This window comes from Taudactylus pleione, unplaced genomic scaffold (assembly GCF_031769625.1).
Source record: "Taudactylus pleione unplaced genomic scaffold, aTauple2 ptg001063l, whole genome shotgun sequence".
In the NCBI taxonomy this organism is placed as follows: domain Eukaryota; kingdom Metazoa; phylum Chordata; class Amphibia; order Anura; family Myobatrachidae; genus Taudactylus; species Taudactylus pleione.
In genome coordinates this window covers 75,046-99,997 of record NW_028285464.1, presented here as the reverse complement: position 1 = coordinate 99,997, position 24,952 = coordinate 75,046, and the positions used below count along the sequence as shown (strand labels likewise).

At 44.6% G+C, this 24,952-nt stretch overlaps 1 protein-coding gene across 1 annotated transcript in view; it reads right to left on the bottom strand.

Moving 5' to 3' along the window:
• LOC148453899 (usherin-like) overlaps window positions 1–13,985 on the bottom strand; it is a 184,155-nt gene extending 170,170 nt beyond the window's left edge. The window contains exon 1 of the mRNA XM_088461547.1: window positions 13,507–13,985. Within this exon, the coding sequence (XP_088317673.1) occupies window positions 13,507–13,985 (479 nt within the window). The remainder of the gene's footprint in view (window positions 1–13,506) is intronic.
• Between the last annotated feature and the right edge of the window lie 10,967 nt (window positions 13,986–24,952).

Sequence of the window (24,952 nt, the reverse complement as noted above, 5' to 3'; positions counted from 1 at the left end):
TCGAAAATTGTGGTCCTGTGTGGGATGCAAGCAACGCATCATGTGATGCAGCCGCCAATGCGCAGAGGTGTCTTCAAGCATAGGAGACATAGGGGCCTTATTCAGAGACGTATGCTTACCGCATGGCTTACATAGATCTGCGCTGGATCTGTACTGCGCATTCTACCTATTCACATCACTGTGCGAATAAGACGCAATTGTAGGTAAAATGTTGCACGAAAAGACGATCGGTGCTACCAAGTCACGCTACAGCATGGCACGATTAGAAGGGCTGTTTAACGTGCTCGCTGTATGAGGACACAAATGCTGCACAGCTTCACTCCTATGTAGATTTGAGTTTGGAGGCACTGCTTTCACTCCCTGCCCCACCTGCAGGGCAACAAGTCATTACCTTATTCTTGTCTAGATTAAACCCCTCCCCCCATTTCATGCACCTGTGAAAGACCATTAGGTTGTTTTGAGCAACCACTATTTTATATTACTGTTGTGAGAGGGGACCAGCATTTGGAGGGTGTGCTGGTTCCTGTAGTTCTCTTTGGAGGATGCTGGGTTACCTCCAGGTGAGTTGGCTCTCAACTGAAATATATTAATATATATGTTATTATCATGTGGCATAACAGTATGTAATTATATGTCCCAAAGTGGGTGCTATTATCATGTAGCATTGGGGACAGCGGTACAGAGACGCCATGACGTGGCCCGGTAGGATCATTATGTAATACCTACAGATGGGATACAGACGGTCAGAATCCTGACAGGGTTAATATACCATCACTTGGTGGTCGCTATGTATTGCTAACCCTTCCTCTCTCCCTAACCCTCCCATCCTGGTGCCTAAACCTAACCATCCTCTCCCCGCACCCTAAACCTAACCCTCCCCCTAGCGCCTAACCCCTAAACCTAACCCTCCCCTCCCCGCACCCTAAACCTAACCCTCCCCCTAGCTCCTAACCCCTAAACCTAACCCTCCCCTAACCAACCCTGTTACTTACCTTCTGACCGGCGTCAGTATTCTGACGTTGTTAATGTAAGCATCGGCATCCAGACTGCCGAACACATACGGGCCCGGTGCTTAAACATATTTTTGCTAATGATCTCTGGATTTCTATTCTCATCATTCACATCTTACTGCTGGTGTCTTGCGGAGAGCGGGGGGACATGTTTTCTAGTCTAGAGTAAGCAGTGAAAGACCATTAGGTTGATTTGAGCAGCCTCTACTTTATATTACAACAATGATTTACCAAGGCACACGGTTACTTGCTTCATTTTGCATTAACCAACTCTGAATGAGGCCCAACTGAGAGTCTGAAAAAGTGAGTAATAAAATAGTGACCACGAAACTGTGAATTTTGTACACATGAAGCCAAATGTAATATCAGTGATTTGCAAGAGCCGGAGTGATTCTGGGGCAATTGTCACATATTTAAAGCTGTAATTAGTTTGAAGGCAAATAACCTGGTTTAGCCTTCAAACTAATTGAAATAGGGGCCTATTCATCATAACTAAACTTTCTCTGGAGGTAATTAGGTTTAGAGCTTGCATGGCGTTCTACCTAATTACCGGAGGAATTGATCATTCCTCCTCCCCATAACTATCTATTCTGAAAAGCTGCCATTTTTGCGATGACAACTTTTCAGGAAATAGATAGTTATCCCTGTCTACACTAACTTACCGCAGCTGAAATCCGTGCTGCGCATGCACCGTTACATTCGTAAAGCCAGCGCATGCGCAGCACTACCTACAGCTGCGGTAATTTTGTGTGTCCCCCCAACCTCCTCTCCCCCCGCTCACCTCCCCCAGTCCCACCTCCACTGACCTCCCCCCCGTCCCCCTCCGCTGACCTCCCCCCGTCCTCACACTTACCTGCCCGCTGCAGCGCTTCCGGGTAAAGGTGGCTGGGCTGTCACGTGTTCTCCCAGCTGACCACAGTAGTTTAGTTTTCTAAACTTTATTGTTTTCTGCTGGGAGAACACATGTCAGACCAGCCTCCGGAGCAAGAGGACGCACCAGAGCGCCGGAGGGAGACGTCGGGGGACCTATCCACGCTGACACAGGTAAGTGTCACCTGCTATATGCCACCTCACAGTGGCGAATAGTGACTCAATCAAATTCCGAAAATACATAATTTTCGGAATTTGATGAATACCATAATTTCCATATCCCCATACTAATGTATGGGGAGTGTGGAAATTAACGCAGGCGGAATTTAGCAAGGAGATTTCAGTAATCAGTGATATCTCCTGTGTTAAGTCTCTTCATGAATACTTAAATTTCGGTAATTAATGAAAATGTCCTTAAAAACTTTATTTTAGTGTTGATGAATAGGCCCCATAGTCATTGATTTATATATCTAATTACTATCTCTTCAGAATAGCGCTGGCTCTCACAAATCGCTGAATATTACATTTGGCTCCATTTGCATAAAATTCACTCTGTTGTGGTCACTATTATAATGACTCGATTTTCAATCTGTGTTTGTAAATCCCCTGCATAGCTGTGTGGCCCCCTGCCCCTCAGCAGTTGTGTGTCGCCCTCTGATTCTCTGCATAGCTGTGTGCCCCTCTGCATGACTGTGTGGCCATCTTTCTCTTTGCATGGTGTGTGGCCCTCTACCCCTCTGCATGGCTCTGTGCCTTTCTGAATGGCTACGTTCCTCTCTGCATGCCTGGGTGACCAGCTCTGGGAGACTTGCGCACTGTTCAGGATGGCCAGATGCAGCACCCGATTTTTGGGAGCCCCTCGGTCGTTCCGGGAGTGAACAGCTATGGCAAAAAGTTATGAAAATGACATAAGAATTGGTTATCACAAAGTTTGCTGCTTCGGTGTTATTAGACCTTTTTGTCAGATGTTACTATGGTATACTGAGGTAACATTACAGCATTATATAAGTGTCAGATGTTACTATGGTATACTGCGGTAACATTACAGGATTACATAAGTGTCAGATGGTACTATGGCATACTGAAGTAACATTACAGCATTTCATAAGTGTCAGATGTTACTATGGTATACTGAGGTAACATTACAGCATGACATAAGTGTCAGATGTTACTATGGTGTACTGAGGTAACATTTTAGCATTACATAAGTGTCAGATGTTACTATGGCATACTGACATAACATTACAGCATTATATATTATATAAGTGTCAGATGTTACTATGGTATACTGAGGTAACATTACAGCATTATATAAGTGTCAGATGTTACTATGGCATACTGAGGTAACATTACCGTATTACATAAGTGTCAGATGTTACTATGGCATACTGACATAACATTACAGTATTACATAAGTGTCAGATTTTACTATGGTATACTGAGGTAACATTACAGCATTACATAAGTATCAGATGTTACTATGGTATACTGAGGTAACATTACAGCATTACATAAGTGTCAGATGTTACTATGGTATACTGATGTAACATTACAGCATTACATAAGTATCAGATGTTACTATGGTATACTGAGGTAACATTACAGCATTATGTAAGTGTCAGATGTTACTATGGCATACTGAGGTAACATTACCACATTACATAAGTGTCAGATGTTACTATGGCATACTGACATAACATTACAGTATTACATAAGTGTCAGATGTTACTATGGTATACTGAGGTAACATTACAGCATTATATAAGTGTCAGATGTTACTATGGCATACTGAGGTAACATTACAGCATTACATAAGTGTCAGATGTTACTATGGCATACTGACATAACATTACAGTATTACATAAGTGTCAGATTTTACTATGGTATACTGAGGTTACATTACAGCATTACATAAGTATCAGATGTTACTATGGTATACTGAGGTAACATTACCACATTACATAAGTGTCAGATGTTACTATGGCATACTGACATAACATTACAGTATTACATAAGTGTCAGATGTCACTATGGTATACTGAGGTAACATTACAGCATTATATGTGTCAGATGTTACTATGGCATACTGAGGTAACATTACCGCATTACATAAGTGTCAGATGTTACTATGGCATACTGACATAACATTACAGTATTACATAAGTGTCAGATGTCACTACGGTATTCTGATGTCTAATTACAGAATTACATAAGTGTCAGATGTTACTATGGTATACTGAGGTAACATTACAGCATTACATAAGTGTCAGATGTTACTATGGTATACTGAAGTAACATTACAGCATTACATAAGTGTCAGATGTTGCTATGGTATACTGAGGTAACATTACAGCATTTCATAAGTGTCAAAGGCTTTTATTGACAATTACATAAAGTTTATGCAGAGAGTGAATATTTGCAGTGCTGACCCTTCTTTTTCAAGACCTCTGCAATTCGCCCTGGCATTCTGTCACTCACCTTCTGGGCCACATACTGACTGGTGACCGCCCATTCTTGCCTAATCAGTGCTTGGAGTTTGTCAGATTTGTGAGTTTTTATTTGTCCACCCGCCTCTAGAGCAGGGCTGGCCAAAAGTTCGATCACTATGTACCTGTAGATTGCGGAGCTCGCGCCAGTAGATCGCGACCAACTTGCTGCAGTTCCTGGGAATGCTGGTCTCTGAAGTGATCAGAGACTAAAGAAGCCTTTGATCGCTTCAGAGGCCAGCGTTCCCAGTGATGCAGTGCGCAGGAGCATGGGTAACGTAATGATGTCACCCGCATCTCCCGTGATCTAATTAGATCCAGCCAGCAGCAGGCAGCAGATGACTACACGGGAGCGCTGGCCAGGTAAGTAATGCACAGGGGAGGGGCGCCAGTACTGGGGGCACAGCATAAGGGGCACTACTAGGGGCATTAGTGGGGGAACAGTATAAGGGGCATTACTGGGGGCACTTCATAAAGGGCACTACTGGGGGCACTGCATAAAGGGCACAATGGGGGGTACTACATAAAGGGCTCAACGGGGGGCACTACATAAAGGGCACACTGTACAAGGGGCACTGCATAAAGGGCACAACTGGAGGCAATGCATAAAGGGAACTACTGAGGGCACTACTGGGGGCACTGCATAAGGGGCTCTAAAACAGGGGGCATTGCATTATGTTCACAACTACAGGGGCATTGCTTAAAGGGCTCTAATACAGAGGGCATTGCATAATGGGCACAACTACAGGGGAACTGCATAATGGGCACAATTACTGGGGGCATTGCATAAAGGACACCACTAGTGGGGGCATTGTATAAAGGGCACTACTACTGGGAGCATTGCATAAGGGGCACTAGTACTGGGGGCATTGCATAAGGGGCACAACTATAGTGGGCATTGCATAAGGGGCACTACTACAGTGGGCATTGTATAAGGGGCACTACTGTGGGCATTGTGTATAAGGGGCACTACTGTTGGCATTGTGTATAAAGGGCACTACTACAGTGGTAATTGCATAAGGGGCAATACTACTGGGGGCATTGCATAAGGGGCACTACTACAGTGGGCATTGTATAAGGGGCACTACTGTGGGCATTGTGTATAAGGGGCACTATTGTGTAACGTGAATAAGGGACACTACTATGTGGTGTAATGTGAATAAGATTGCGCTGTTGTGTGGAGTCATTTGAATTGGGGAAACGATGTGGGATTTTTCCAGGACATACCTCCACGTCCCTTGCTGTGAGGTCACGCCCCCTTTTTTTGCTCAGATCACAAAAGGTTTCAAATTTTAAAAGTAGATCACCGAGTCCAAAAGTCTGGCCACCCCTGCTCTAGAGAATTGACCACAAGTTCTCAATGGGATTAAGGTCTGGGGAGTTTCCTGGCCATGGACCTAAAATTTTGATTTTTTCTTCCCCGAGCCACTTAGTTATCACTTTTGCCTTATGGCAAGGTGCTCCATCATGCTGGAAAAGGCATTGTTCCTCACCAAATTGTTCTTGGATGGTTGGGAGAAGTTGCTCTTGGAGGATGTTTTGGTACCATTCTTTATTCATGGCTGTGTTCTTAGGCAAAATTATGAGTGAGCCCACTCCCTTGGCTGAGAGGCAACCCCACACATGGATGGTCTCAGGATGCTTTACTGTTGGTATGACACAGGACGAAGACTTTTGGAGGATGGCCTGGTGTCAAGAAAGGCAGCAATGAAGGGGGGGTTACAGCATTTTTACCTTTAGTACATCCTGCCTCTGACTGGTTGCCACCTCTTGGCATAGAGCATAAATGTGGAGCTGTCTGCGCGTTATTCTAGGCTTCAAAGCTTCATAATATCTTGTGAGCTGGATGTTTCACATAAACTGCACCAGGAAGGCTGGGTTACTCTACGCTATGTGTAATGTGCACAATACCCCAGTCTTCCGCTACACTACGCCTATCTTCCCCATCCTCTTTCATTTGTTCAGCAGTCACAGTGACGGCAGAGACATGGTATCACTCCTCCCCTGGGAGATGCCTGGAGAGGTAATACAGGTGACCACTTCGGGGGCGGAGCTGGGCTCCCCTATCATTAGATGGCAAAGAGCCACAAATTGCGGTTCCACGAGGAGGGGCGGGGCTAAATTTTACACTTTTGCATCATTTACCACTGTCTCCTTCACATAGAGCCGCGATTAGCAGCAATTATGCTACAATTTACAGCAACTATCCCTCATCTTGCCAACTTTACTAGGAAATGGGCGGGCTGCAGGAGATCCGGACACTCTTCCGAGGGGGCGGGGGGCTACTATAAAATTCGGGAGCCTCCCATAACAACCGAGAGAGTAGGTAAGTAGGGGTAGAAATAGTATGACCTTCCCTTTTAGTACCTTGTGTGTCAGTGCATCACATTATGACTGTAGGGGAAGGCAGGGCCAGATGATGGTCTGTTGGGGCCCCAGAGGAAATAGCTTGTGGGGGCCCCAACCAATACAATTGTCAAAATTATATAGTGGCAATTTATATTATGCCAAGCAGTACCTCCCGTGGACATTGTGCTACCTACTTAGGTTAGTGATGTACTGTAGCTATGTGTGGTGCCCCCTCGTGTGGGAGCCCCTGTGCGACTGCCCTGGCTAACCTGCTGTTAATCCTGCATTGGGAGGACGGACTGTCTGCATAATATCATATTTTCCATCCTAGTTTTTGGAACTCTGGATAATAGGTCCCAAATGCTCCAGTGCTCCAGACCTGACCCCTGAACACTGCAGCCTAGTGGTCCTGCCCCCCCCGCAGCATGATGTCATGCATTAGGGGCATGGCCGACACAGGGCACCGTAACACCAAGTTATGGCCAGTGGCATATCTATAATGGGTGCAGTGTGCGTGGGGCACATGGGTCCACGGGGGCCCCGCACCGCACACCCTGCAACCATATTATTTTAAACTCACCTGTCCGTGGTCCCGCGTCAGGTGTCAGCACTGCTCAGAACACCGGAAAATGGCCTCCGCGGCCATTTTTACGGTGTTCTGCGCATGCGCTAGACTCCAGGCACACTCTAGTTCCCGCAGTCTACTAAGGCTCCGATGGCTGGCTAGCCGCGTCAGTCAGCTGCCGGCCACCGGGGAGAGGAGGGGGCGCCACACAGGGAGTGCACACAGGCCCCCTCCTCTCTTAAGACGCCCCTGGTTATGGCGTTGCCAAACTGATATGTTTTTTAAAGAAGATGAAGATGTGCTAGGAGACGGTGGCGAGAACCTTAAATCTAGAAGTAATAATGTCTGGAATATCATATCAGCCTCTTTAGTCAGATTTCGTGCAGGAAAGTTAGCAATTTAGTGGTAGGGTCAGACCTGCCTTACATGTGCGAGTGGCTCTGATGTGCTTCGATGTTACCGATGTTTTGTCTGGTATTTGCAAGGTATAATGGATGCGCGAGAGGGAAAGCGGGCGTCTACATGTTGTCCGTGCGAGTGCTTTGCGATTGCACATATTAGCATACGTTCGCAGCAGAACTGCGTGAGCGATTGCAGCGATCCTTTCTGAATCAGGCCCTAAGCACAGAACTCTGATTCACTTTGGTTTTAGCCTGGTCTGTTCCATTTTCTGTAGTCAGACCGTGTGAAATTTTAGCTTCAGATAGGGAGTATTGATCCCTATGCTAACCCAAAGTTATAGGAAGCAGATGATGAAATAGAAGGAACTTGTCCCCTCCGCACACAGGGCTTGCATTCAGAGATGTACAGTACCTTCATCCAAGGATGAACGCACCTCGCCGATGTTCTGGGGTCTGCGTAGGACCCGTTCTGTGTATGACTTACATGCTGCGGCTTTTGGGGGCGGACGGATTTGCACAGATGCGTGTGTGCGGCTCGGTAAATCCGTCCGTCTCTGAATCAGAGCCACATTCTGTAGAGACTCCATTAGGCCCAACGTTCCCAATTACTGCTCATCTCATCTCTGACTGGGCTCAAAGTATCCGTAACGTCAGAAGCCAAGAACTTCATACTAAACTACAACCAGATTATTAGTCTGCAGCGCTGAGCTAATTACTGTATGGACACATTTATTCCTATCCATACACACACTTACTGTACGCTGATTTTATACTTATTTCCAGTAATGTAAATCACAAGATTGCATATCTCATATAATAAATATAAAACTTGAAATATGTGACCTATAAAACTGATGACTAGTGGCAAATAGGCGAGAAGATTGCCGGGAGTGATCGTTTACCTCGCGGCGCCGGATATGTGAATGTCGCAGTCTTTTTGATAAGATATCCAAGAGAAATTAGGCACCAAAAAAGAATTTATCTTTCCCTCTTTATAGTATTGAAATCTCGCAGACGCCGGTTCCCCGTTGCCTGTTCCTCGCTATAAGTTTATTGCTTTAGGCCACTGTTCATCAGCGCTATAAGTGCGTGGTAAACGGCCCCTTTTCATTCATTTGAAACTAACACAACAAGCCGTCATGCGCAAATTCAAGACAGAAAAAAATACAATGACAAGAAACGCTACAGTATTGCTACATTGTCTAACGCTGGTCTTTAAACTACTGGCTCATTAGCTGCTTCGCCAGCCTCGCTAAACAAAGGCGGGTAACTCTATTCATCCTAATTCCTAATTCCGTGCCATAGGCTGGAATTCCTTCAAGATTCTCTGCATTGTGTATCTAATGATATCAGCTATTTGTAAGAGTTTGCCTCAGGTGAGCCGTGGAAATTCAAAGAAATGATTGCACATTATATCTTAACACACATGTGGATATATTCAAAGGGATGTCAGCGGTGACTTCCCTGTTGGGAGCGCGATTTTCGAGACAAATAGGTTTTCATTATTCCGCCAATTAGGACATTAGATATTCTCTGGGTATATGCGAAAAATCAACTAATTATTATAAGGAGGCTGCAGAGGGGGACACGCAAGAAAAAAATAAATTAAAATTGAGATTAAAGATAATATGACTTTGTGCAGATGTTTTTTTGTTTTTTTTAAAGGATCGTATTTAAAGGGAATATCGGAAGTAATTTGTACAAGTATCTCAGTTCTGTGAAATGTATTAGTTACGTTTTCCTCGCTAACTGTATTCCTTTAAAACCTTTTGTCACACCATGCCTTATACACAGTATGTTACCTATAGGGTAGTTACTACTTACTGTATTTGGGGACACGAAAGTTTGTTTGCCGCATAACATGGATAGGTACAGTCATGACTGCCCATATGGGGATGGGAGCACATGCCAGGGGGCCCCATAATGTAAAAAAATGTTGTATTTGTTTGCTTTGCCCACTTTTCAAATCATAATTATTGTTCTAAATGTAATTTAATTAATTAGATGTTGATGACTGATATACAACTTATTTTAAACTCATCTCACAAGAAGAGATCAGTCCAGTGTCAAAATGTATTAGGGGTATAGTCGTCAAGGCAGCCCTTGGTAAAGAATTATCAGTATGTCCCCAGCATGACAGAGAAGCGGTGGAAGGTAGCGCACATAATAATAATATTAATAATAGTAATAATAATAATTAGAGATGTGGTGTTTGGTTCTCTAGCAACCCAAATCTACCCAAATTTCGGGAATCGGACACATCCAAGTTACGGTTCTGATCTCCTGAGGAGATCCGGACAGAACCAAGTCACAGTTCTGGGGGTAAATTTACTATAGTTCGATTGAGATTTTTGAGTGATTTGCATTTGGGTATTTACTATAGTAACATCTGACACTTATGTAATGCTGAAATGTTACCTCAGTATACCATAGTAACATCTGACACTTATGTAATGTTACCTCAGTATGCCATAGTAACATCTGACACTTATGTAATACTGTAATGTTACCTCAGTATACCATAGTAACATCTGACACTTATGTAATGCTGTAATGTTACCTCAGTATACCATAGTAACATCTGACACTAATGTAATGCTGTAATGTTACCTCAGTATACCATAGTAACATCTGACACTTATGAAATCCTGTAATGTTACTTCAGTATACCATAGTAACATCTGACACTTATGTAATGCTGTAATGTTACCTCAGTATACCATAGTAACATCTGACACTTATCTAATGCTGTAATGTTACCTCAGCATACCATAGTAACATCTGACACTTATGTAATGCTGTAATGTTACATCAGTATACCATAGTAACATCTGACACTTATGTAATGCTGTAATGTTACCTCAGTATACCATAGTAACATCTGACACTTATGTAATGCTGTAATGTTACCTCAGTATACCATAGTAACATCTGACACTTATGTAATGCTGTAATGTTACCTCAGTATACCATAGTAACATCTGACACTTATGTAATGCTGTAATGTTACCTCAGTATACCATAGTAACATCTGACACTTATGTAATGCTGTAATGTTACCTCAGTATACCATAGTAACATCTGACACTTATGAAATCCTGTAATGTTACCTCAGTATACCATAGTAACATCTGACACTTATGAAATCCTGTAATGTTACTTCGGTATACCATAGTAACATCTGACAAAAAGGTCTAAAAACACTGAAGCAGCAAACTTTGTGATACCAATACTTGTGTCAATCTCTTAACTTTTGGCCATGGCTGTACATTACCTGGAGTGGACCACTTCTCCCTGTAGGCATCCATGGTCTTCTTAAAATAAATAAAACCCGAACCACACACTAAGTAACAACCACGATGGTTGTTACTTCCCAAATGAAGCGCTGACACGGCTTCTGCCCTTGTAGAGCTGCATCTGAGCGTTCCTTGGTTGAGAGAGGTCAGCCCCCGCCTCTCTCAGCCAATGAACGTCTCCCTCAATTGAAGTCAATGGTGGGAACCGCAAAATAAACTTTTGTTCCCTGCGGCTCTACATTGACTTCAATGGTGGGAGCCGTTCTTTGGCTGAGAGAGGCAGGGGCTAACCTCTCTCAACCAATGAACGCTCAGATACAGCTCTACAAAGGCTAGAGCCGCATCCAAGTTCTTCATTCGGGAGATAACAACCATCATATTTGTTATCTGTTGCGTAGCTCGTGTTTACTAGTTTTTTTATTTTAAGAAGACCATGGATGCCTACTTTGGACTGAAGAGGACCGATCCACGCATAGGAGACAGTGATTATGTTTTTTTTACCACAGGTACCCTATGGATAATCTACTGGAGAAGGGGACTGATGCTACAGGGATACATAGGTGAGTATGAGTACATGTGTGAGTGCATGTATGTTTAATAAACTTATACTGTGTACGGTGTGTGTGTCCTGTGATTTTTGTAATATTGCTTTTGCAGTGGAACTACAGGTACCATCAGGCCCCGAATGCTGGTACTTGTGGTTATTCAAGTACCAGCATGCGGGGGAGGTTTGCTGGGACCTGCAGTTTCACAGCAAAAGGCAATATTTAGTACTATTTCAAATGCACTACACTTACACTATCAGGGGTGGTGGGGATAGCCCTGGGCTATCAGCCTAGGCTAGGGGTGCCCTGGAGAGGGGGACCCCTTTATTGGAGGGGTCCCCAACTCCCCAGAGATCCCTGGCCTGGGCTGACTAGCGGGCAGGGCTGATGCTCCGCTACAAAGGCTTCTGGTGCTGGTTCTGGAGATTACAGAGGGACCCTACACAATTTTTTCCCCTGTGATTCCAGAACCAGGACAGGATCAGAGTCCAGTGCTGGTTGTGCTAAGTACAGTGGAACCCTACGCAATTTTTCCCCTGTGCTTAGACAACCAGGAGTGGCTATGAAAGTCCAAGGCTGGCTCTGTTTTAGGGGGGGGCCCCACATAATTTTTTTTTAATAATTTAACTCTTTCTAAGCTTGTTAAAGTAAGATACATGCAGGCATCTCACTGATGTATGCATGTATCTGTGTGAACACGAACTGCTCATGCTGAAAGTCAAAAGTATGAGGCAGTTCTATTCAGTCGAGGATTTGCAGTTCGTTTTGAAGTGGGATTTGCTGTTTGACTTGTACATGAATATGCTAAATCGAACAGCAAATCACTATTCAAAACTGAACCAAATCGAATTTGAATTAGAAAATGCTTCTAAAATCGAATATTAGTAAATGAGGGATTTGAACTAAATTTGATTCGGTTTGAGGTGAGCTAAATCAAACTTCAAAACGAAAGTAAAATCGAACTTTGATAAATATGCCCCCTGATCTTCAAAAGGTTCGGAATTCAGATTTTAAATTTGAATTTCAGCTTTGGATTGCAAAAATAATATGATTTTAACTGTTTTTAAAACTTTGAATCAATTGAAAAAAAAAAAAAAAACCCAGATCCAAAACACAAAGGCCCTCATTCAGAGCCGCTCGTTAGCGGCAGTACGCTCGTTCCGAGCGATGTTTGCACATCTGCGCATGCGTACGGTTTTTAGTACGCATGCGCGAACCAGTCAGTGCGGCCGAAAATCGTTGGTACGCAATATAGCGAGTGCCTGCTATTTTGAGTGACAGAATGAGGCGTATGTGGGTGGTAACAGGGGAAGGTGCTTGAAAATGGGGAGTGGAGATCCGAACGCAGGCGTGCTTAAAGGTCAAAACGGGCGTTTTATGGGTGTGCATATTTAAAACAGCAGCGTCAGTGACCACGTCACTGGGTTATTTTATAGCCAGAACTGCTCGCAAATTTGTGGTAGCAAACACCAACCACAAGAATAGCGAGCAGTTCATACGCTGGTCGATGTACTCGATTAATCTAATAAATAGCGGACATGACGTAGGATGCGAGCGGCCAGGGGGCGTTTTTAACAAATAAACGAGCGTATGTTTTGCTCGCTCGTTCAGACTTAGAGGTGTGAACAGACTGCAATGTGCGTACGGATCATTTGAATAGCCACCCCTTGTTTTTAAACGAGCGACCACAAATAGCGAACGGCTCTGAATGAGGGCCAAAGTTCAATCTATATCTAAAACCAAAACACGGGGGCCTGCCCACACCTCTAATATAATATATACCTTTCCTATGTTTTTTTTTTTTAGCGTCTACAATTTTATATGATCTAAAACATTAACCAGGCGTAATTACACAAGACGCGGTTGCATAACACTGATATTATGCTGCTATAACCTCTGTTGCAGATGCTTATTTTTATTCGGAAATGTCTCTGAGCTGTTGGCCTTTATATGCAGGGCAGAGTAACAGAGCATCGGTACTTACATTACACCATCTTGCTCAGGTTTCAGCCACACGGTGAGCGTAAACGAGCCTCCAACTCCTAAAGCTGGCGCTGTGACAACGCAGTCCCTGTGATCATAAAAAATGAAGCTGCTGGAACTGTTGCTGGACTTAGGGTGGGAGTCACTCCTGTCCTTCCTCACGCAGGTCCCAAGGTCGCCCAGAAGAAGCGGGTGGTAGAGCGAGGAGACGGAGCGATAGGGGCAATCTTGAACACAGAAGCGCTGAGTGCAGCTCTGAATGCTTCGTACGTCCTCATCACTGTGGCAGAAAACGCTCCGCTGCAGAAAGCCACACGTTGCGTTAGGGGGCTCTATAGAGATTGGCTTAAACGCAGCCACGTTCTCCAGCCTGGGGAAGAGGCTTTGTGCGCTAACTATAGGGAGATAGGTACAGCACCCGATTATCATTGCTGTGATGAGCAGAGCACCGCGGTCACTGAGCAATGGAAGGAAATACATTTTGTATTAATCTTTCTATAAATTCTTATACTTTTATCATAATTTCACATCATGAATAAATTGAGTTTTTTGAGTGGACGTTATCGTGTAGGTTATAAATCTGGTTGGGTATGGTCCATTATTATTCCCCTGTAGAGGAAACAAAAAAAATAATAATTTAGCCAAACATACAGCAGACAATAATTATATACAATATGTTCTCAGTGTGACCGATGTGGTTTTGTACTCATCATCTATCTGTAAGTGTTGTACAGTTATTTCCCAGCACACGTGACCTGCTGGGGTCAGTCAGTACAGTACAGCACACGTGACCAGCTGGGGTCAGTCTGTACAGTACAGCACACGTGACCAGCTGGGGTCAGTCTGTGCAGTTCAGCACACGTGACCAGCTGGGGTCAGTCTGTACAGTACAGCACACGTGTCCAGCTGGAGTCAATCTGTACAGTACAGCATACGTGACCAGCTGGGGTCAGTCTGTACAGTACAGCACACATGACCAGTTAGTGTCAGTCTGTACAGTACAGCACACGTGACCTGCTGGTGTCAGTCTGTATAGTACAGCACACGTGACCAGCTGGGGTCAGTCTGTACAGTACAGCACATGTGACAGGCTGGGGTCAGTCTGTACAGTACAGCACACGTGACCAGCTGGGGTCAGTCTGTACAGCGCACGTGACCAGCTGTGGTCAGTCTGTACAGTACAGCAGCTATGACTGCGAAATTATAAATGCGCAGATACAGTACATGTTCTAACAGCAGAATATTTTACTTTGATTTGCTCTACTGACATTTATAGGACCACAATCACAGCTGTAGGTCATACTGTAGGTAAATTTAAGTGGAAATTCTTAACCATAGCGTGTACGTTGTAGCACTGCATTGCATTATAATGTACAGAAATAACTGTGTGATATAATTCCCACAAAGGGCCTCATGCAAAGTTTGATGCATGTTGAGCTCCATACAGATTTTATTATAAATGTGTACAAACTTAATGTAAGATAGGTTTAAATAAAAAACATTAGTATTTTTGCTGGGATACACGTGTGTACAGTATGTACAATGGCGAGCAGATATGGCTAGATGTAAATATATAAGTTGTGATGCGCTATTTGTACACAAACAATATAATAACATAATGAAGTATCACGAATAAACGTTGTATTTTCTATATAACGCGTTTGACTCAGAGCCAGGCGCTGCGGCAGCCGTGTGCGCGTCTTTTATCAGTATTGCTGGGACTCCCACCGTAATCGTCTTTAGCTCAGATACTGCCCGATGCCAGCACTGGTTGCACCATCTACACTCACAGCAGCCCGATGCTTGGCGCAGATCATCCGGCAGAGTACGGCCCCAGTGCAAGTGATTCAATGTCTGTGTATGCAAACACTTCAGCGGTGCGCCCGTGACACGCCCATAAGGTGGACCATCTCTGTGCGCCTGTATAGTCACCACCCAGTCACCTCCCAGGAACGCCCAGTGATCACCCAGTCTCCTCCCAGGAACGCCCAGTCATCGCCCAGTCACCTCCCAGGGACGCACAGTTATCACCCAGTCACCTCCCAGGAACGCCCAGTCATCGCCCAGTCACCTCCCAGGAACGCCCAGTCATCGCCCAGTCACCTCCCAGGGACGCACAGTTATCACCCAGTCACCTCCCAGGAATGCCCAGTCATCACCCAGTCACCTCCCAGGCACGCCCAGTCATCGCCCAGTCACCTCCCAGGAACGCCCAGTCATCGCCCAGTCACCTCCCAGGAATGCCCAGTCATCGCCCAGTCACCTCCCAGGAATGCCCAGTCATCGCCCAGTCACCTCCCAGGAATGCCCAGTCATCACCCAGTCACCTCCCAGGAATGCCCAGTCATCACCCTGTCACCTCCCAGGAATGCCCAGTCATCGCCCAGTCACCTCCCAGGCATGCCCAGTCATCGCCCAGTCACCTCCCAGGAATGCCCAGTCATCTCCCAGTCACCTCCCAGGAACGCCCAGTCATCGCCCAGTCACCTCCCAGGAATGCACAGTCATCGCCCAGTCACCTCCCAGGAATGCACAGTCATCGCCCAGTCACCTCCCAGGAACGCCCAGTCATCGCCCAGTCATCGCCCAGTCACCTCCCAGGAACGCCCAGTCATCGCCCAGTCACCTCCCAGGAACGCCCAGTCAACGCCCAGTCACCTCCCAGGAACGCCCAGTCATCACCCAGTCACCTCTCAGGAACGCCCAGGCATCGCCCAGTCACCGCCAAAAAATCATCAAAACGTTTCTGATCTTGTGTCTCCATGACAACTGCTCCTCTGTGCGTACACAGCACGTGATTGTGCGCACACACTGCATGATGCATGCACTGGGAGACTTTTTAGAAGCTTAAGGCCTTATTCAATTATCGGTAATAATATTGGCCGATTACCGTCGATTTTTGTGTGATATTATTGCACCCCACGATAATTGGATAGTGTGAAGTAGGCGAAAAGTTTTCACCATCTCAGACTAGGTGAAAAAAAAGCAAAGTCCTTAGTTTTGGCCAAAAATGTAGGGATTCCTTTCAGAACCCTTTGGACAACCCCCCCCCCCCCCACCCCAATGATAAAGTTGTTTGCAATTTGGCCAAAAATGACCTGTCAAGTTTTAGGTTAAAAAAAAAAGAAAATTAGTTGAAAATGGGTTTAACGTATTCGCCTATTCATCAACACTAAAATAAAGTTTTTAAGGACATTTTCCTTAATTACCGTTATTTTAGTATTCATGATGACACTTACAGGAGATATCATTGATCACTGACATCTCCTGGTTAAGTCCGCCTACGTTAATTTCCATACTCCCCATACATTAGTACATTAGTATATTAGGGCCTGATTCAGAGTCGCTCGCTAGTCGCGAGCGCTCGCTCTGAATCAGCTTTTGCGAGCGGCCTGGAGATGGTCGCGATTATCGACACCATTGGGCTTGTGACGAGACCCTTGTGGTAGGGTCTCAGTTCCCGCAAGCTCGAGTGAACTTCCTGCTCTAATAGAGCAGGAAGTTCACTACTGACATCACGAATGATGTCAGTAGGGCCGCTCACAAATGGTAGGCGTTCCTTCGGGAACGCCTCTGTTTATCCAGCCACCCCCCCTCCCTGCCTACAAAACGGGGCGAGCTGTCGATCAACATCAACAGCTGCCCGTTTTGTAGCAAGCCCCGAGGCGAGTGAAGTTCTCACTCTGTCCGGGGCTCGCACACGCACTGGCCGACCATCGACCAGCTTGCAAGCGCCATGCGCTCGTGAGCGGGTCTGAATCAGGCCCTTAGTACATTAGTAAGGGGAAATGGAAATTATGCTATTCATCAAATTCCGAAAAGTATGTATTTTCGGGATTTGATGGTGTTACCAAACGGCACTCTCAGGTGGCGTATAGTGGTTACACTTACCTGCTGTCAGCTGGGCAGGTCCTCCGCCGGCTCCCTCCGACACTCTGGTCCCTTCTCAGGCTCCGGCTGCTGCTCTGATACTGTGTTCTCCCAGCAGAACACAGTAAAGTTTAGAAAGAAAATAAAATGTTTTACCGCAGCTGTAATCAGTGCTGCACATGCGCTGCTTTTGTGAAGGTAACGGCGTATGCGCAGCACTGATTACAGCTGCGGTAAGGTAGTATAGACAGGGAAAAGTATCTATTTCCCGATAAGCTGTCATCGCACAGATGACAGCTTTCCGGAATAGATAGTTATGGAGAGGAGGAATGATGGATTCCCCCGGTAATTAGGTAGAACTCCATGCCAGCTCTAAATTACTTCCAGAGAGTTTTATGTGTTAATGAATAGGCCCCTGGGTCTGGTATTTCCGGGGGCTGTATGGATGCAGCAGTAATTTCCCAGAAAAAAAAATAACTTTCTATAATTTTTCAAATTTTTACGTAAATTACAGCTACTAATACACTTCTAAATGAATTTCCTATGGACGTTAGCCTTATTTTTGTGGTACAGACCTCTTTTCCTAGATGTCCTGACCTTTTCGCCTGTTTTTGCCTGGTAATTTATTGCACCTACCCGTACCCGTTTTTGCCTGTTTTTCTGACAAAAACCGAGAGCACGCATGCTGGAATCGGCGATATCAAGCGATATTATCGCCGTTAATTGAATATGGCCCATAGATGGATGCGCAGCAGCAATCAATTGTTTAGTGAATATCTGCGTTGCGTGGGACTCAGAATCAGACCCTCATGTCTGTCATTTTCCCATTTAAGATTCCAGTGGGAATGACAAGTAACGTCATCAGGACGTTGCGGCTGGAGGTGACATAGCGTGTGACGACTGAAGGACTGTCAGCTGGAGGAGTCGCTCCACAGCAGCCAATCAGAAGTTCTGCTGGTGCCATCATTATCGCAGCTTTACGCCAGACTTACTATACCCACAAAAGAGGCGAATCTGGGAGGGAGGGTCCAATTCTCATTATGTCACATCTCCCCGGGGTTATTACTACACAACCTTACTATGCATCATGTTCATGTGCTCTGACCCAGTTCTGCCTACACCGATGTAATGGGACGCAAGTCTCAGATAGGCACAAAGGCGACATGGCGGCATTTTGGCAGAAGTCATATACTGTATATACGCCACAAAAATTAACAAGCACCCAATTCCCAATCAGTCCCAAAGTATCTACTGTACTTATGAAGAGGTGGCATAGACATGTATTGCGGGATGCCCCGTGGTCGCAATGCCACTGGTCTCAATACCGACTGGGGAATTCCAACAAGGGACTTAAGATACTGTAGGTATCGAAAATACCAACGCCTATCTTAATCACGCCGCTGGAACGCCGAAGGACGCCAGCCCAAATGAAATTCGAGGTGCCCTTAGCGTTAGCGGTGGGGGGGTGGGGGTAGGTTTAGGGAGCATAGCAGGATTAGATTTTGAGGGGGGGATTACGGTTAGGCTCCCCTAGGGGGGGAAGGTTAGGCACCATTGGGGGGGGGGTTAGGCACAAAGGGGGGAGACTTATGTTAAGACACTAAAGGGGGGGTTAGGGTGCAGGGTGGGGAGGGTTAGGCTACAAAAAGGGAGGGGTAGGAGGGAGGGTAAGTATACTTATCTGACCCCTGTCAGGATACCACCCATTGGGATGCGGCTGTCGGTATTCTGACAGGAGGCACCCGACAGCCGCCATTACATACCGATTCCACCAATTCTATATATTGCACATACTACTTCATTGCCGGCCGTCAGGCATCAGACTCGAAGCAGTTTGGTAAGTGATGGGTGGGGTGTAAAAGTGGGTATAGCGGGTGACACAGGGCACATTTTAGCACTGGCTGGCACCTGTTTATTTGTACCATTGCTAAAGGAATCGCTAATTCACGTAATAATGTGTCTATAAACTCCGACAAACTCTAATAGATCTCATTTTATACTGATATAATATGTGGGTGGATTTCTGTAATTAATGTATAATAATCCGGCTAAGCGCAGTTCATGATCGGGGCCGGGGAGAATACTCGGAGCGCCATTACCTCCTAGTTATAGCACCAGTTTATCACACAGTCAGCTGGCGCATGTCAGGGTTTCCGATTTCTTATTAATGCATAATATCGGTTTTCTATTTGTCTAATATCGATACAATGTAGACTCAAAACATCAGGAAGCTGTAGCTTTAAAAAATGGACAACAATGTAAATCACACAAAGAAAAAATAACAGTGAGTACATATAGGGGCCTATTTATTTATCATGACCTTCGGCTCCATAAGTCACCAGCAGTTTCCACATTATATGAGAAAAATGGATATTTATTATTTAACAATATGAGAAGCAGATATTGTGACGGAATATTGCAGCATACAGCTGTTGGTGCATCTTTCCTCCCCGACGCGACCTCCAAAGCTTTAATTACTACAGAGCAATGCAGAGTACAAGTACATTATATCCCCACTACTAAAAAAAAGGGGCATAGTGCCATCGTACCGCCCGACGTACTACAACGCCCAGCAGTACCTTCACGCTCCAGGCTGCTCTATACAGTTACTATACGTGTACATCCCTGTGTTTCTATGCTGCATGTTGTTTCTACCTGGTTAGATAAACCTGAGACCTGGTTACGCTGTACCACGTGTGGTCTAACCCAGTGGCGTCATGCGCGGGGGGGGCTGCACCCGGGTGTCACCCTCGGAGGGGCCAGCTTCTCTGCAGTGACCGGAGCCGGGTGCTGCAGTGTGACCTTGACCCCCGCAAAGTTTCGACCCTTTATTTAGGTCGTGCCACCTTTTCGTCCAGGCGCACGTCCGACGCACAGGGGGTATCCAGAGCTTACACTGGATGTCACCAGACCCAGTGACACCTCTGGTCTACCCACCACCAGCATCATACAGTCTGGCCCAGCGCATTGTCCTCCAACTGGACAATATAATAACACCCCCTGTGCTGACCTCAGGCGCGTCTTCCGCTGTGACTTACGGCTGACAGGATACAGGCGCAGTCCGGCAGCCACAATTTAGTAGGTTGTGGACCCCAGCGTCCTGTCCCTACTGTACAATACTCTGCTAATAAATAGACATGAATAATGTCCCTTATTGTCGTGATAAGAAGCAATAAGGAACATTGATTTTCGGAGGAGCAGCGCATTCGCACATAAATAGGTCCCATGAGAAGGAAAAGCTTTTGGACTAACACAATAATAACTGTATATTTATAGCCATCAAAAACATCACCAAAAAGAAAGCAGCCAATAAACATATAAATGCTGGGAAATCGCCGAATATGTCGCTCACGTTTTTCTAGTGTTTCTAACACTAGCGATTACCGAGCTGCTTTCCGATTATATTACCAGCAGACCCGGTTAGTGGATGTCACAAACCAATCATGTTCAATGGATTAGTAATAGTTACCGCCCGTCACCATTATTTAGCCAGTATCTAATTATCGGGAGCTCCTACAAATTACATACATAAAAAACTGGCTGATAAAACTGTTATTAAAATCTGTAATTGAATTTATGATGCTCACAGCCTAGGAAACACGTGAGAGGGAGCCGGCCTGACATGGGGCCAGTACAGGAAGGGTAATTACAGACCCGCTCAGGGGCACATATACCTCTGCCAATACCACGTGCCCACAATCTTCAGCAAATACACGCAGTCTGAAGAGTGGTCACCACTAGCTAAACCCTTCTGATGGGCTGATTGCGTATCCACCTCTGAGGCTGTGTTCTTTGTTACTTATGTTTTCTCTGCTTCTTTTATGTAATTTCCTGTAAAACAACGGTACTTAGATCATTATAACTTTGCGGGTCTTATAACCTTAAACTTGCTGGAGAGCAGCCTATTTAAAGTTACAAGTCCAGCACAGCTGGAGCAGCATTACCCCCATGTTGGGATCGGGGGAATGCCGACATAGTCTGGTCGGCACCCTCACAGCATCGACCAGCTGACCGTATCCCCAGATGCAGCGTTGTACCTGGTGTGTTAGAGAGGGTTTTTTAAAGAATTATTGAAACCTATTAGTGAATTCATATCTGTGTGAGTGACGTGTGCCTGCAGTAATCTTTACAATTATGCCCCGTGTTAGACCTGCACATAGCTGGCTGTAGTTGCAACTTTGCATAAGTCTCTCTGTTATCACCCAGTCTTGTTTTATTACTGTTTTGTTGCCAATTGTAAAGCGCAACAATTATGCTAAAGCTATATAAGTAACTGATAATAGTACTAATATATTGTGATAGAAGCACTGGTAAAGTGATCAATGGCAGGTACATTTGTCCTAGGTTTTTGGCCTATGTGTTCTAAAAACCTCCAGGAGAAGTCTGTTTTGTAAACAGACCAGAGTATCGGCTTTTGGAAAAACCGGTTTGGGTCCTGGGGGTATGGATGTGAGGAGAGGGAGGGCTCCATCCACAGACCACTCCAGGTTTTGGGCCTTTCAGCCTGGTAGCAGGCTCATTAGGGCTTACAGCTGGAACTGGCTGATATAAGCTGTGTTCAGTTGTAGCTGAGTGTCTCACAACTGGGGAAGTAGGCATGCAGGCAAGCATGTCCAGAGACACTGTTATGACAACCCTGTAAGTACTGTGCACGTGCTGTTGTTGACGGTGTGGGCAGTAGGCCCTACCGTCCTGGTAGTGAGGGTACCTACTGTTTATTTATTGCCCAGACGGGCTAGGATTTTGGCTTATGATTTGTTATATTAATTTGGCACAATAAAGACTGGCGCCGACCAGTTTGTATGAGAACCCCAGACTTGTATCCTGTTTCTACGGCTGCTGTGTGTGTAAAGAGGGAGTCTATCTACCCCAGGAGAGGCACCCCTATCCCGACTGTGTCACAATATTATGCTATCAATTGCGTTTGTTTTTTTTAGCAGATGCATTTTAAACTTGCAAATTGCGGCACATAATCGTTTAAACTCTGCGTCCACCCCACAGAAGATTACAGAGCAGTATACATGTATATACAGGACAGAAAAAAAATATTTTATAACTAGTGATCCATGAATATTCATCGGCAGACTGGGAACCTTGGCGGTGCCTCACCATGAGATAATTAGATCTAGTACTGTCAGTTCCACATTCATACAGGAAAAATCATTAAAACAACAGACGCAGCATCAATAACATATACAGGCTAATATAGCATTCCAGCATAAATAACATATACAGGCTAATATAGCATTCCAGCATAAATAACATATACAGGCTAATATAGCATTCCAGCATAAATAACATATACAGGCTAATACAGGTTGAGTCTCCCATATCTAAATATTCCGAAATACGGAATATTTTTAGCATGACTGAGATAGTGAAATCTTTGGATTTTGATGGTTTAATGTACACAAACTTTGTTTAAGGCACAAAATTATTAAACATAAAGTATAAAATTACCTATAGGCTGTGTGTATAAGGTCTATATGAAATATAAATGAATTTCATGTATGTACACAAACTTTGTCTGAGCCACAAATTATTGAAAATATTATATAAAATGACCTTCAGGCTGTGTGTGTATTCTTAAGGCATTTCAATATGGTATACAAATATTCCAAAATGCGGAATGTTCCAATATCCAAAATACCCCTGGTCCCAAGCATTTTGGATATGGGAGACTCAACCTGTATAGCATCCCAGCATAAATAACACGGAATACAGAGCAACGGGCTGGCTGTGCGCTACATGACATAAAATATGCACAAGAGCATTCTCCCTAAAAATAAAGACTTATTTTAGCCGCAGTTCCAAGACTTTATGGGACATCAGAACTTTCTGTCCCCTGTATTACACACACTTATCTCACATGCACACACATATTTATACACAGTGCCATTCCATGTTACATGACAATATCCTGTTCTGCCTCCGTCTATGGGTAAGAGCCACTTGTCACCCTGTAGCAGCGCTGAATTTCATTCATTAAGCCTGCAGAATATGCAGGAGCCTGGAGAAGTCCTGGTCCCATTATTACTTAATCACGTAACTGATTGCCATGAAATAATCAGAGATGTAAATAGTTATTCACCCTTATCTGAGTACGCTATAGCAGACTCCACAGAACCATGACATATAGCTATAAACACTATAATAATGAATGTATGCAGCTTTGTAAACTATCATTCCTTACCGTGCCTGGAGTAGCCCTTCCTGCTCTTCTGTGCCCCAGGAAAGCTGATTAAACCTTCACAGCCACCACCATCTGTCTCTCCCTTTGTCTTAGGTCTTAGGTCTTACTTCATTATCTTGTTTCACTCTATGCAAATTGAAACCTTTTTCCCTTAACCTGCAGAACTTTTGTTTCCCATGCAGGTGAGCGCTGGCGTTTCTTTCTGTCTGGAAATGAAGACGTCTCAAACCGTAACTCCAGGCCGCTGAGAATTAGCAGGAAGGGACACGGAAAATGTCGCAGCGCAGCCTCATAGAGTCACCTAGGCCCGTAGTACTTGCCCCTACATCCGTCAGCTAGCCATCCTGACTAAAGGTCGATATTGAGGTAGATTAGATATTATCAGTAGCTTTATTTAATTCATTTTTTTTTTCTTTTAGCTGTGCTCTTTTTAGAAAAAAATATATATAAAATACACTCAAAATACTCCAGCTGTTTGTAATAACCAATCTGAACCAAAGTATACTTTATTATTCATTAAATATGTATACACAACCATTTCACATAGGACGTCAGCCACTATGTACTAGGTTGTGGGGTAGATTAAATCGATACACCAAAGTGTGCAAATCAATAGTGCGTCCCAACAAGATACATATCGTACAATATAATATCACACACACACACACATACATACATATATCATGTTCTGCTATATTCAGAGACCACTCAAGATAATATATTATATTTTTTTTAAAAAGCTCAAGGTAACCAAACTAATTTATTGTACTACTGCCTGGTTGATTTTCAGATGAACAAAATCTTGTTTTCAACACTGTGAAGACGTTTTATGATGATATGAACTTAAAAAACCCACTTGTTAAAGGTAAAGGTAATGCCCCAGGTAATTGTTTTGTACTTGTAGATTGGACGCTATTGTCGGACATGTGTGTTGGAAGTGATGTGTGTGCAGATGATACTGCAGCGTTATATAGGCGCACACCAGCAGATGACTCACACTATGAACAGCCCAGTTACCGACCAAGTGGTGGTTTATTGTTAACAGTTACTTATTATATATATATAGTATATTCCGCTTTGCTTTAAAATTGGAAACAAACAGTAATAAAACAAGACGGGGTAATAACAGACAGACAGAGGTAAGAAGGTCCTGCTCGCAAAACTTACAATTTCAGAGAGATATAACAGGTACAGCAGTACTCACCTTTACTGCCCCGCACATAGGCCCTCATTCAGAGCCACTCGCTAGCGGCAGTACGCTCGTTCCGAGCGATGTTCGCACATCTGCGCATGCGTACGATTTTTAGTACGCATGCGCAAACCAGTCAGTGCGGCCGAAAATCGTTTGTACGCTATATAGCGAGTGCCTGCTATTTTGAGTGAC